The sequence below is a fragment of the Mobula birostris genome, chromosome 4 (assembly GCF_030028105.1).
Source record: "Mobula birostris isolate sMobBir1 chromosome 4, sMobBir1.hap1, whole genome shotgun sequence".
In the NCBI taxonomy this organism is placed as follows: domain Eukaryota; kingdom Metazoa; phylum Chordata; class Chondrichthyes; order Myliobatiformes; family Myliobatidae; genus Mobula; species Mobula birostris.
Window position 1 is genome coordinate 37,807,832 of NC_092373.1, and position 14,975 is coordinate 37,822,806.

The following is a 14,975-nucleotide window of genomic DNA, read 5'->3' on the forward strand; positions in this document are numbered from 1 at the left end:
TTGGATTTTCAAGTTATTAATGTCTAGCTCAGAAATTCCAGAGTGTATCTAAAATCTAGCTTTTACATTCATCGTTACAAATATTTCCATACTCTTGCAGGAAGCTATAAATCTTCTGGAGCCCATGACTAATGATCCAGTGAATTATGTCCGCCAAGGTGCTCTGATCGCATCTGCTCTGCTCCTCATCCAGCAAACAGAAATCACATGTCCAAAGGTAAGGCTGATTACAAAATGTGCCTTCAGTCCATCGAGTCATAGAGTAACATGATATGGCAGAAGGTCACTTAGCCCAATTAGTCCATGCTGCCCACAGCATCCACCATGATGATCCCAGTTGCCTGAGTTTAGCCTAATACCCTTCCATCCATGTACCTGTCCAAATGCTTATTTAATGTTGCAATTGTATCTGCTTGGACCATTTCTTCAGGCATTTTATTCCAGGTACTCACTTGCTCCCTGTTTAAAGAAGTTGCTTCTCAGGACTTTCTAAAATCCCTCCCTCTAATCATATACCTATGCCCTTTAGTTTAGGACTCCACAGCCCTGCGGAGCCGACTGTGAACACCTACCTTATCCATACCACTTATGATTTTATAAACTTTTGAGGTCACCCCTCATTCTGCTACACTCCAAGAATCAAAAAACACTACAGCGCAGAAGCAGTTGCTTCGGCCATTTAGTCTCTGCCAAACTGTTAATCTGCCTAGCCCAATCGACCTGCACCGGGACCATAGCCCTCCATACCCCTCTTATCCATGTACCTATCCAAATTTCTCTTAATTACTAAAATTGAACCTGAATCATCACTTGTACTGGCAGTTCATTCCTCACTCTCCCCATTCTGAGTGAAAAGAATCCCCCTCATGTTCACCATCAACGAGTGGTCCCCAACCACTGGGCCGCGAGGAAACGATATGATTTGGCAATATGAAACGATATGAGTCAGCTGCACCTTTCCTCATTCCCTGTCACGCCCACTGTTGAACTTTTAACGCATGCAAGGTCATCAATGACCCAGAACGTGCAAAGGAATGGGTCCGTGACCCATTTGTGAATGTCCCCGGTGAATCATCCAGGGACAAAATTGAGTGTATTAGCCACTAATAAGTGACTTATAGTTGACTTATTACCTATATTCCGGTCGTGGCCAACAGCACCCCCCCCCCCCCAGTCGGCCGGTCTGCAAGAAATATTGTCAATATTAAACCGGTCCACAATGCAAAAAAGGTGGGGGACCCCTGCCATAAACAGTTCACCTTTCAGCGTGGGAAAAAGATCAACTCCTCGAGCTTGCAAATGACGATGGGCAGAAAAGTATGTTTGACGGTAACATCTCTGCTGGCATTCTGGATCACAGTCAAGGCTGAATATCCTGAGATAGCCACGAAAGCACTGAAAACATTGCTTCCATTTCCAACATCATATCGCTGCGAAGTGGAGTCTTCTGCAATAAATGCAACGAAAACTAAATTGTGGAATAGACTAGACATAAGGAACCCCCTTCGAGTATCGCTGTCTCCCATCACCCCTCGATAGGACGGTGTTGTTGCAGGAAAACAAGCCCAGGGCTCCCACTGATACAGCGATGTTGGTGTGTTGCAATGATTTTATATGTTCATACGAGGAAAATATGCGCTGTGTGTTTAGTATCCAAACATTACTTAAAATGTTATGATGCTATTGACTTATAAGTGACTTATGATTCAGTGGTCCCCAACCTCCAGGTCACAAAGAATGCAGCAGTACAGCGGTAGCCAGAACACACCCAGCGCATCTTTAAGAAAAAAGCTGAAATAAACAAGCTAATTGATTAGGTGCCAGCCGGCATGTAAATGTCGGCCTAGATCAGAGGCGATTGCCGATTGTGTTGCCTCTGATCTGGGCCGGCATTTACATGCCGAGCAGTACCTAAACAATTAGCTTGTTTATTTTGGCTTTTTTCTTAAAGATGTGCTGGGTGCGTTCCGGCCACTGCTGTATTCTTCGGTATTGGTCCGCGGCCTGGAGGTTTGGGACCACTGTTATAATTGACTTATCACTTCATGCGAGGAAAGTATGAGCTGTGTGTTTAATATTAAATTTGTTAGATAAACCCCTTTAGAAACAAAATTGAGTGTATTAGCCACTAATAAGTGACTTATAGTTGACTTATCACCTATATTCCAGTCGTGGTCAACAGCCCCCCCCCCCCCCCCCAGTCGGCCGGTCTGCAACAAATATTGTCAATATTAAACCGGTCCACAGTGCAGAAAAGGTGGGGGACCCCTGCCATAAACAGTTCACCTTTCATTCTTAACCCATGACCTCCAGTTCTAGTCTCATTCAACCTCAGTGAGAAAAGCTGCTTATGATTACCCTATCTATATCCCTCATAATTTCGTATACTGCTGTTAAATCTCCCCTCACTTTAGGGAATAAAGACCATAAGACATAGGAGCAGAATTCAGCCATTTGGCCCATCGAGCCTGTTCCACCATTTAATCATGGCTGATCCTTTTCTCCCCTCCTCAGCCCCACTCCCCAGCCTTCTCCCTGTAACCTTTGATACCATGTTCAATCAAGAATCTATCAAGTTCTGCCTTAAATACCCCCAATGACCTGGCCTTCACAGCTGCACGTGGTAACAAATTCCACAAATTCACCACCCTCTGGCTAAAGAAATTTCTCTGCGTCTCTGTTTTAAATGGGCACCTCTTTATTCTGAGGCTGTGACCTCTTGTCTTGGACTCCCCCACCAGAGGAAACATACTTTCCACATCTACTCTGCCTAGGCCTTTCAACATTTGAAAGGTTTTCAATGAAATTCTCCCCTCCCCTCTAAATTCCAGTGATACAGACCCAGAGCTATCAAACGTTCCTCGTATGATAAGCCTTTCATTCTCGGAATCATCCTTGTGAACCTCCTCTGAACTGTCTCCAATGCCAGCACCTCTTTTCTTAGATGAGGAGCCCAAAACTGTTCACAATACTCAAGGTCAGTCCTCACTGGTGCCTTATAAAGCCTCAGCATCACATCCCTGCTCTTGTATTCAAGACCTCTTGCATTACATTACATTTGCCTTTCTCACCACCGACTCGACTTGCAAGTTAACATTCAGGGTGTTCTGCACAAGGACTTCCAAGTTCCTTTGCATTCTCAGATTTTTGGATTTTCTCCGCATTTAGGAAAAAGTGCATGACCATGCATTTTCCAAAATTGTATTTCATTTGCCACTCTCTTGCCCACTCTCCTAATCTGTTTTACGTCCTCTGCAGCCTACCTGTTTCCTTAACACTACCTGCCCCTCCCCCAATCTTTGTATCATCTGCAAACATGGCAACAAAGCCATCTATTCCATTATTTAAATCATTTATATACAGCATAAAAAAGAAGCGGTCACAAGACTGTCCCCTGTGAAACACCTCTAGTCACTGGCAGCCAACCAGAATTTTTCCCACTCACTGCCTCCTACCAATCAACCAATGCTCTAACCATGCCAGTAACTTTTCTGTAATACCATGGGTTCTTAACTTGGTAAGCAGCTTCATGTGTGGCACCTTGTCAAAGGCTTTCTGAAAATCCAAATATACAACATCCACCGCATCTCCTTTATCTGTCCTACGTGTAATCTACATTTGTCCTTTCTGTACACTTAAACAAGCGTCATTGCCCTGCGAGAAACCTCGTTGCTGTGGCTTGCTCCTGCCGCTGATTGGACTGTCAGAGGAAGCCTGAATGCCCGCGTAGCTCTCCTTTCAATCAAGCGTCACTGACCCATGAGAAGCCTCCTCACTGTGGCCGGTTCCTGCCGTTGATTGGATCATTGGAATATAGTTCCAACTTGTTCAGCCTTTTCCTATGACTCAGGTCCTCAAGTTCTAAAAACATCTTTGTAAATTTTCTCTGCACTTTTTCAATCTTACTGATATCTTTCCCATAGATGGGTAACCAGAACTGCACCCAATACTGTAAATTTGGCCTCACCAGCATCTTTCACAATTTCAGCATAACATTCTAGCTACTGTACTTAATACTTTGATTTATGAAGGCAAGTGCGTCAAAAGCTCTCTTTGTGACCCTATCTACTTGTGATTCCACTTTCAAGGAATTATAAATATGTATTCCCAGATCCCTCTGTTCTATCGCATTCCTTAGTGCCCTACCTCTCACTGTATCAGTCCTACCCTGGTTTGTCTTCCCAAAGTGTAGCACCTCACACCTGTCTGCATTAAATTCCATCTGCCATTTTTTAGCCCATTTTTCCAGCTGGTCTAGATACTGCTGCAAGCTTTGATAGCGTTCTTTGCTGCCTGCTACGCCCCCAATCTTGGTGTCATCCGCATATCTGCTGATTTAGTTTACTATATTATCATCCAGATCGTTGATGTAGATGACAAATAACAATGGACTTGGCACCATTCCCTGTGGCACACCATTAGTCACAGGCCTCCAGTCAAAGAGGCAACCATCCACAACCACTCAGTGGCTACTTCTGCAAGGCCAATGTCTAATACAGTTTACTATCTCTTCCTGAATGCCAAGCAACTGAAACTTCTTGACCATCCTCCCATGTGGGACCTTGTCAAAGAGCTTGCTGGTGTCCATTTAGACAACATTCACTACCTTGCCTTTTTCAATTTTCCTGGTAAATTGCGACCATGCACAAAGCCATGTTGACTATCTTTAATCAATTCCTGTCTTTCCAAACATTTGTATATCTGGTCCTATCCAATAACTTGCCCACTAGTGAATCTATAATTACTAGTGAGGTCTATAATTTCCTGGTTTATTTTTAGAGCCTTTCTTAAACAACAGAAAATTAGCTATTCTCCAATTCTCTGGCACCTCACCCTTTACAAAGGACGTTTTAAGCATCTGTGCTTGGGCCTCCGCTATTTCTGAACTGGCCTCTCACAAGCTCCAGGGGAGCACCTTGTCAGGCCCTTGGGATTTATCCACCCTAGATTTCATCAAGACAGCAAACACCTCCTCCACTGTAGTTCGTATACGATGCAGAATCCCATTGCTCTTTTGGCTCACTTCTATAGACTCTGTGTCCATCTGAGTAAGTACGGACGCAAAAATCCATTTAAGATCTCACCATCTCTTTTGGCTCCGTGCATAGATGACCACTGTGATCTTCAAGATAAATTTTGTCCCTTGCAATTTTTTTTACTCTTAATATATCTGTAGAAGACCTTGGGATTCTCATTTACGTTAACTGATACAGCAATCTCATATCTTTTAGCCCTCCTGATTTTCTTAAGTGTTCTCTTGCATTTCTTATATTCCTCAAGTACCTCATTTGTTCCTGCTTCCTATACCTGATATGTACCTCCTTTTTCTTAACCAGGGTCTTGATCTCTCAAAAACCAAGCTTCCATAAACCTGTTATCTTTGCCTTTTATTCTGATATGAAAATACAAACTCTGTACTCTCAAAATTTCTCCTTTGAAGGCCTCCCACTTACCAAACATGGCTTTGCCTGAGAACAACCTATCCCAATCCACACTTGGCAGGTCCTTTCTTAACCATTAAAATTTAGAATCTCAGCCTGAGGACCAGTGATCATAATGGGATTGTGGTCATTAGATGTAAAGTATTCCCTGTCATGAACTTCTGTCACCTGCCCCTACTTATTCCCTAATAGAAGATCTGGTATTGCACTTCCTCTAGTTGAGACTATGCATTGATTAAGGAACCTTCCTTGATCACATTTGACAAACTCTTTGCCATCCGGTCCTTTTACAGTATGGAAGCCCCAGTGAATCTGTGGAAAATCACCTACTATCACAATCTTATGGTTCTTGCAACAGTCTGCGATCTCTCTACAAATGCACTCTTCTGTATCCCACTGACTGGTGGGTTGTCTATAATATAATCCTATTAACGTGGTCATCCCTTTCATATTCCTCAGTTCCACTGAAAGAACCTCAATGGACAAGCTCTCCATTCCGTCCTGTCTAAGCTCTGACTAGTAATGCCACCTCTTTCCCTTTAATCCCTTCAGCTCTATCATGTTTAAAACAACAGAATCCCGGAGCACAGAGCTCCCAGTCCTGCTCCTCCTGCAACCAAGTACCACTAATGGCTTAGTTGAGGCCCTCCATTGGTCAGGGTCAACCATGAATATTGCGTCCTAGCTATTTACGTGATACGCAAGCTAGGTCAGTATGATATGGAGTGCAAGCTGTTGCCCGTGCAGCAGGCTCCCCCTCTCCACGCAGCCGATGGATCCAAAGGAACAGTTGAGACCAATACAGTTTGGCAGCAGTGGCATCACAGAAGTTGTCAGTCGGTATTGAACTTAATGTGGTGTAATAATCCAATCACAAACAAGAGAAAATCTGCAGATGCTGGAAGTCCAAGCAGCACACAAAAATGCTGGAGGAACTCAGCAGGCCAGGCCACATCTATGGAAAAGAGTACAGCCCTGCTGAAGGGTCTCGTCTGAGGTGTCGGCTCGACTGTTTTCCATGGATGCTGCCTGGCCTGCTGAGCTCCCCCAGCATTTTGTGTGAGTAACTCAGCTCTTCTTTCAGTTAGTCCTGACGAAGGGTCTCGGCCTGAAACGTCGACTTACCTCTTCCTAGAGATGCTGCCTGACCTGCTGCATTCACCAGCAACTTTTATGTGTGTTGCTTGAAATTCCAGCAACTGCAGATTTCCTCGTGTTTGCGTTTTTAAATTCACTACTGCGAAGCCCCTTCCTGTGATGCCTACACTGAAGAAGTTTAAATCTTCTCTTCGACGGGAGTTCAGTGAAACCATCTCTCACTGCTCCCCATCTGTAATTTCTTCAGCTCTTCAACTTTTCGAACACATTTTGACTCAGACTCCTGCTCTTGGCTCCATCCCTCCCCCTCCTATCTTCTCCTATCATTTTGGATCTCCCCCTCCCCCTCCCACTTTCAAATCTCTTACTAGCTCTTCTTTCAGTTAGTCCTGATGAAGGGTCTCGGCCTGAAACGTCAACTGTACCTCTTCCTAGAGATGCTGCCTGGCCTGCTGCATTCACCAGCAACCTTGATGTGTGTTGCTTCAAATCTTTCCTCTGGGTTTACTACCAAAGCCCTCCCCATGAGTGGGTATAGCTGCAAAGCAGCTGAGTTTTAAGATCAGAGATTTTTTTTCTAGATGAACTGCCAACCATTGCTAGAGAACCCCATTTGCCTGAAGCATCTGTTCTTAAGGTGCCTTTACCCCTTGTTCTGTCGTTATAAACGGTCTGATGAGATTAGTACCTAAACCACATGAGGCCAGAAGCTAGACTCGGTTGTCAGAGGCTATTTGAGTCACACACCATTGGGATCATTCAATAGGCAATGAGAACTTATCCCCACTACTTCACCTAGCTATATGAATGTCAAGGAACCTACTAACAGCTATAGTATGATAATAGTTCCCCATGCTGATCCATACTCTTAAGCTCATCTGCCTTTCCTACAATACACCTTGTATTGAAATGTTCACAACTCAGAACATTAGTCCTATGATGCTCAACCTTTTGACTCCTGACTTTGTATATAGACTTAACAACACCTTTCCCCACTACCACTCCACTATTAACTCTGACACGCTGATTCCCACCCCTCCAACTTCAGTTGACCCCCCCTCCAGTTCAGGTCCCACATTCCCTGGAAGAAAATTCAATGATTCTAAACTCTGAAGCCCTCCCTCCTGCATCATCTCCTTAGCCACGTGTTAAACTGTATGATCTTCCTATTTCTGACCTCAAAAGCACATGGCACAGACAGCAATCTTGATGTCACAACCTTGGAGATCCCATCCTTGAACTCAGCATCTAACACCATGAACTGACTTTGCAGGACCTCATCACCACTCCTAACCATATCATTGATACTGACACGGATGGTGAGTTTTGGTTGCTCACCCTCCCACTTAAGAATACTATGAACTCAATTGGAGATGTCCTTGACCCTGACACCTGGGAGACAACCTACCATCTAGGAATCTTTTTCGTGGGTATTGAACCTCCTGCCTTTTCCCCTAGCTATTGAATCCCCTTAACACTACAGCTCATCTCTTCCCTCTCCTTCCCTTCTGAGCCATCTTGCCAGATTCAGTGTCAAAGTCCTGATATTGGCTTTCCGCTGCTAGGTCATGCCCCCAGCAGTATCCAAAACCATATGCTTGTTGTTGATGGGAACAGCCACAGGTATACTTTGCACTGGCTGCCCATCCCTTTTCCCCTTTCTGACAGTAAAGTTACCTGTGTCCAGGACCTTGGGTGTAACTACATCCCAGTTTATCCCATTGATCAACCCCTCAGCCTCCCAAATGATCCGGAATTCATCCATCTCCAGCTCTAATTCCTTAACACTGTCTGTAAGTAAGACGCTGCAGCTGGATGCTTTTCTTACAGGTATAGTTGTCAGGGACACTGGAGGTCACTCTGTCTTCCCACATCCCGCATAAGGAGCAATCCACTATCCTGCCTGGCATCCTCATTGCTCTTAACTGCAATATGAAAGAAAATGTAAACCAAAAAATTAACCCACAGCCTCTGTCCCTCCTTGCCAGAGCTTCCAAGAGCCAAAGCCTTATCTCACCACTCTAACACTGGCCTGCTCACAGAATGGACAATCCGTTATACCTAACTTCTTTTTCTTGGACCTTGCCAAGTGCCTAATTACACAAACTTCAACATCTCTTAGTGATGTATGGCACGCAGAATATTGCATGCAGAAGGAATTAAGATTCAACATGACCAGCCTGTCCTTATAAATCAGACCCTTTAGTCCAGTTAGTATCCTCATAACTCTCTTCTGCATCCTCTCCAGCTCGATAATGTTCTTCCTATAACAGGGTGACCAAAACTGTACACAGTACTCCAAGTGCGGTCCCACCAGTGAATTGTATAATAGCAACATGATATTCCTACTCAAAAACTTCATGCCCTTAATGATCTGTTAACTTGCAAATATTCAGCAATCCCTTAACATTGGCTTGAAACAACTTGGGTCTGAAGTATGGTTTGGACCTAAACCTTTTGATTAGGGTAATATAGTTACAGCCAGTACAAACTGACCGACAAAAATTAAAAGTCAGTTAGCAATATTTAGAAACTTTCAGATGCTCTCACCTTTGCAAATAAACATTAAAAAATGTTGAGGAGTCGAGGAGCCTACCCTGCTCCTTTTTTATTTCTTTGTTTGTATAAAAGTGTAAGCATGATTTTGCATGTTGAGGTGGCAGTGAGGAGTTGGAGGATGGCTATTCCTGGTGTTTGGATGATGGAATTTATGGTGTTAGATTTAGGTTTACTTACTTATTTCCAGGGCATCAAAATATTCAGTGAAATGTATTATTTGCACGAATAATAATACACCAAAGTATGTGTTGGGGGCAGCTTGCTAGCGTTGCCATGCATTCTTTCGCCAATATAGCATGCCCACAATGTTTAGCAGAACAACAACAAAAACAAAACAGAGCAGTTGAGAACATCCAATGTTAATGTAAGAAAAGTCAAAGTCAAATTCTGTCCTGAGCCTTTGTGGCCCATCAAGCTGGTTATGCTGGTTTCTGTGGCGTGAAGCAACTGAAGGTACGAGACTCCCTCCCCCCCCCACCCCCAGATAGGACGCCAGTCTATTGCGAGGTGAACCCCCAGCATTTGCCGATACCCATTTTCAGCTGGGTGGACTGGAGCAGTGTGTGGTTAAGTGCCTTGCTCAAAAGACACAACGCACTGCCTTGGCCGAGACTCGAACCCGCGACCTTCAGATCTTGAGCCCAATGCCCTAACCACTTGGCCACACACCACACAATATAAGAAAAACATCAGTAATATTCTCTTCCCCCCACCTTTTTATTCTGGCGTCTTTCCATTTCCTTTCCAGTCCTGACGAAGGGCCTCGGTCTGAAGTGCCTGAAATGTTTATTAATTTACATGGGTGCTGATGACCTGCTGAGTATCTCCAGCATTTTGTGTGTATCCCCTGCCCTCATCTTTTAATTCTGGCACCTTCAACCTTTATTTTGGTCTCAACCCAAAACGTTGACTGTTTATTCATTTCTGTAGATGCTGCCTGACCTGCTGCGTTTCTCAGCATTTTGTGTGTGTTGCATCAGTAATGGAAAACCTTTCAAATTTACCAAGAGCAGCCAAGAGAGAGAGGTCCAGACCATGTGCTGAACCTTAAGAGGCCAATACTAGGTTGACATCACTTCTGAACATCCATTATCTTTCAGTGATGTCTTTCGTGGTGGCAGATGTCACATTGGTTTTAACAGCTGCAGTTTTTTAATGCATTATGTGTATAAATAATACTTTTACTGATAAGCTAACTATATTCACTAGAAGATTATCGTTATTACCAAATATATAACTTCTTGGTGGCAGTGAAAATTTCCAAATTAGAAAGAATCAAATGGTTATGACCATGTTGGGTTGCACTTTATTTTTGTAAGCCAAAGGGCTGGATGTTCACAGTGATAAAACGTGTACTAATTAAAATAACATAATCTTGCCAGCAAAACTATATTTACGTATCACACTAACATAATAAAAAGTCCAAAAGTATATTAAAACTTTTGTTATGACAGTAAACACTTCCAAAACAATTGATCATTTGAGAACTTTTTAAGAAAATAAATTTATACTTAGTTTATTTGTGAAATAAAGCCTGCACTGTACGTGTGAAAAGCTCCTACAGTCTGACTGAGCGTCTGGAACAGAGTTCAAGTACATTAACTACAGTTAACGTTCAATTGTGATTCAACAGTAGAAATTTTTGAAAACTTTCAGTATTTACAGAGCACTAGTGTATTCTAGAGTTCATGCTGTGAGGCAAGTGTCTGCAGACTTCTACAAATAGAAACGTGGTTTTGACCATTTACAAAAACACTGAAAAGCTGGAAAAAATGTTGCCACTGTTAATCAGCTTTCAATGGGATATAGAATTGGTGAATAGAAGATTTGTAATTTTAAAAAGAACTAGGCAGTGCTAACTTTATATGTAACACACATAAAAGTTGCTGGTGAATGCAGCAGGCCAGGCAGCATCTCTAGGAAGAGGTGCAGTTGACGTTTCAGGCCGAGACCCTTCATCAGGACTCCAGGGAGCAGATCCTAAGTCCCACCGAAGGACGAGTTGCTCTTAAAGGTCAGTTCAAACATCTCTGATGGTGAGAAATATTAAAATGCTTGGAAGTGATCTAAATAAACTCAAACATATTTTAAAATAACTTTAATTAAGCCTGCTGCGTTCACCAGCAACTTTTATGTGTGTTGCTTGAATTTCTAGCATCTGCAGAATTCCTGTTGTTTGCGTTTAAACTAACTTTATATGTGTTCAGTTCCTCTTAAAGCAGTATGTCTATATAAAATTAAATAGGAAATTTGAGAATTTAGACAAGAATGGGTGAATCAGTAAAGAAATGAAGGTACATGCCGTGATGGCTCTGGAAGAAGGACAACACTTGCTGACAGCCCCGAGCACATCCTCGGACTGCGTTGGTTGTTGACGCAAACAATGCAATTCACTGTTTATTTTGAAGTACATGTGATAAATAAGACTGTTCTTTAAAGGAATTGAAACCATCAAAACATCAGTGAACTTTTTTAAGTGAGAAATTAGCATGGAAAGTATGTGGCACTTTCAAAGAGCAGTCTGACAAAAAGTTTGTTCTTCATGTCCAAACACACATAAACAAAAAGCTTATCAGAATATGTCATGCTGATAGGTAAATCCCTACTTGTCCTTACAAAGGTATCCTTGCATTAAAAGATGCTGTTTTTTTAATCAGACATTTCTAACGAAATGTTAATTTTGTAATGCAACCAGTGGGCCAAGGCTCTTTCCTACATTAAAAGGATCGTTAATCTAAACCTTTACATGTTAGACAAACTATTTTTTATAGCAGTCCCAAATGTACTGTTGATCTTTTACAGCACCATATGTTGGATCAGGAGCAGAATGTGTCGTGATTCTAAGCAAACAATGCTGATCCTGTTGAGGAACTGACCTGAGTTAGCATGACAGATCCCAAGTTGACTTTGATGATACAAAGATAGGTGGAGGGGCCGGTAGTGCTGAGGAAACAGAGTCTGTAGAGAGACTTGGATAGATTGGAAGAATGGGCAAAGAAGTGGCAAATGAAATACAATGTTGGAAAGTGTATGGTTATGCACTTTGGCAGAAGAAGTAAATGGGCAGACTGTTATTTAAGTGGGGAGAGAATTCAAAGTTCTGAGATGCAACGGGACTTGGGAGTCCTCGTGCAGGATACCCTTAAGGTTAACCTCCAGGTTGAGTTGGTGGTGAAGAAGGCAAATGCAATGTTGGCATTCTTTTCTAGAGGAATAGAGTATAGGAGCAGGGATGTGATGTTGAGGCTCTATAAGGTGCTGGTAAGACCTCACTTGGAGTACTGTGGGCAGTTTTGGGCTCCTTATTTAAGAAAGGATGTGCTGACATTGGAGAGGGTACAGAGAAGATTCACTAGAATGATTCCGGGAATGAGAGGGTTAATATATGAGGAACAGTTGTCCGCTCTTGGACTGTATTCCTTGGACTTTGGAAGAATGAGGGGAGACCTCATAGAAACATTTCGAATGTTGAAAGGCATGGACAGAGTGGATGTAGCAAAGTTGTTTCCCATGGTGGGGGAGTCTAGTACGAGAGGGTATGACTTAAGGACTGAAGGGCGCCCATTCAGAATAGAGATGCAAAGAAATTTTTTTAGCCAGAGGGTGGTGAATCTGTGGAATTTGTTGCCACGGGCGGCAGTGGAGGCCAAGTCATTGGGTGTATTTAAGGCAGAGATTGATAGGTATCTGAGTAGCCCGGGCATCAGAGGTTATGGTGAGAAGGCAGGGGAGTGGAACTAAATGGGAGAATGGATCAGCTCATGATAAAATGGCGGAGCAGACTCGATGGGCCGAATGGCCGGCTTCTGCTTCTTTGACTTATGGTCTTATGGACTCCATAATAGTGTCATAGTTGGGTGCAGGTCTGTTGGCTAAATCCTTAGTTATCAGGCTCAGATCTGGTGACCAAATTCTATTTAAAAGTGCAGTTTTGGAATGATCAACTTAAACACGTGTGTTACATCCAAGCAACACAATTAATTTCAACAGCATGAAAGATTAGGGAAGTAAAATATATTGCACAAAGTTGCATCCATCTGGATTTTGCCTTTCTATATTTTAATGAATCAAATAAAAGAGCATTTATGAAAATATTTGGTTCACCAGTACCATTCACTTGAGCAACCAAGATTCAGTCCTGACCACTGGTGCATCTTCTGTGTGGGGACTGCATGTTCTCCCTGTTAACTTGTGAGTTTCATGAGTACTATGGTTTCTTCCCACCTCGTATAGATTGATGGTTGGTATGTTAGGTTTGTTATAAATTGCTCCTAGAAAGGAATAACCTGAGTGGTGCTGGCGTGTTTCCTATTCATGTGCTGCCCTGTGGTTCTTCACTAGGTTACTCAGTTCCGTCAGCTCTATGCAAAGGTTATCAACGACAAGCATGACGATGTGATGGCCAAATTTGGTGCTATCCTAGCTCAAGGCATTCTTGATGCAGGTAATGCAAATTCTACCTTGAGGCTCAATATTTTACTCAAGAAAGCTAGTATGTGGATTTCTTGCATGCAGTTTTTCTTCAGTGTAACCAGATTAACTCTTTTTAATATGTTATGATTTTCAAAGTTACCATTAATCATTAGAGTATTGCATATTTTGCCCAGCGATGAGGCCAGACTAACTGAGATATATTTCCTCCTCTTCTCCTTTCTTTTCTGAACCTGTATGTCATACTAATTCTATACCGATGGAAATAATCTAGAACCTAAGCTATTCTGGAAATTTGTCACTATTTTTGTCCTCTATCCTCTTCTAAAATCTTTAAATTTAGATTGTCAGATTAATGAGATTAATAGCGATATTTTCGTTAATCTCTTCAGTACTTCATGTCAATGATAATTTTAAACTCCTTATTATCATAAAATCGTTGTTTTCCTGCTATTTCTGACCTATGTGTTGTCTTAATACCTCAAGTCATTCTTTTATTGGCTATATTTTGGATATAGGACACTTAAGAGCTATAATGCAGTCTACTACAGTATATCCAACTATATACAGTGTGCTATTCTTATATGATTCTTAAACTCCAGTCTCTTTTTAATAAAGGTCAACATGCCATTTGCCTTAATTACCTGTATGACCTGCCTGCTAACCTCTAGTGATTCATGCACTGGATAATTAGGTCTCTCTGGATTTAACTCCCTTGCAATCTCTCCATTTAGATAATAATCTGCTTTTTGATTCCTATTACCTTAGTGCATGACCTCACACTTCCTGACATTAAACCTTATTTGCCAAGTCACTCAGTTTACCAATATCCCATTGCAGAATCACAATGTCCTCCTTTCCACTATATTCATATCATTGGCAAATTTGGAAACCTCTTTCAGGTCATTAATATAAATAATAAGTAATTGAAGCCTATGCTCTAATTCCTTGAGTCCTTCACTAGTTACAAATCTCCAGCTAGAAAAAAAAACATTTAGTCCAATTCTTATTTTCTACATGATAGCCAATTTTCAATCTAATGGCGTACTTTTCTCCCCCAATACTATGGGCTATTAATTTTGCACCAGCCTGCTTTGTGGCACCTTGTCAAATGCATTTTGGAAATCTAAAGACCTTGCATCTAATTTCCCTTCGGTCAACTGTCCCTGTCACATCCTCAAAGAATTAAAGCATATTTGTCGAATGTAATTTGCCTTTCATAAAACTACATTAACTAGGTTTGATTATATGCAGTTGTCTTCAATTATTATTTATTTCTTCTGATTTTTGATTCCAGCATCTTGCCAATAATAAACATTAAACTAACTGAGCTATATTCCCCACTTCTGTCTTGAACAATTTATTAAGTTTATCTCTTTAATCGTTTAGAAGCTGCCGCAACCTATAGTGGTAGCCATTCTCAGAGTCATAGAGCACTACAGTATA

The 14,975-nt window shown here is 42.0% G+C and overlaps 1 protein-coding gene across 1 annotated transcript in view; it reads left to right on the forward strand.

The window, feature by feature from the left end:
- psmd1 (proteasome 26S subunit, non-ATPase 1) overlaps positions 1 to 14,975 on the forward strand; it is a 115,452-nt gene that overhangs the window by 85,478 nt on the left and 14,999 nt on the right. The window contains exons 18-19 of the mRNA XM_072255186.1: positions 101 to 217; positions 13,440 to 13,542. Of these exons, the coding sequence (XP_072111287.1) occupies positions 101 to 217; positions 13,440 to 13,542 (220 nt within the window). The remainder of the gene's footprint in view (positions 1 to 100; positions 218 to 13,439; positions 13,543 to 14,975) is intronic.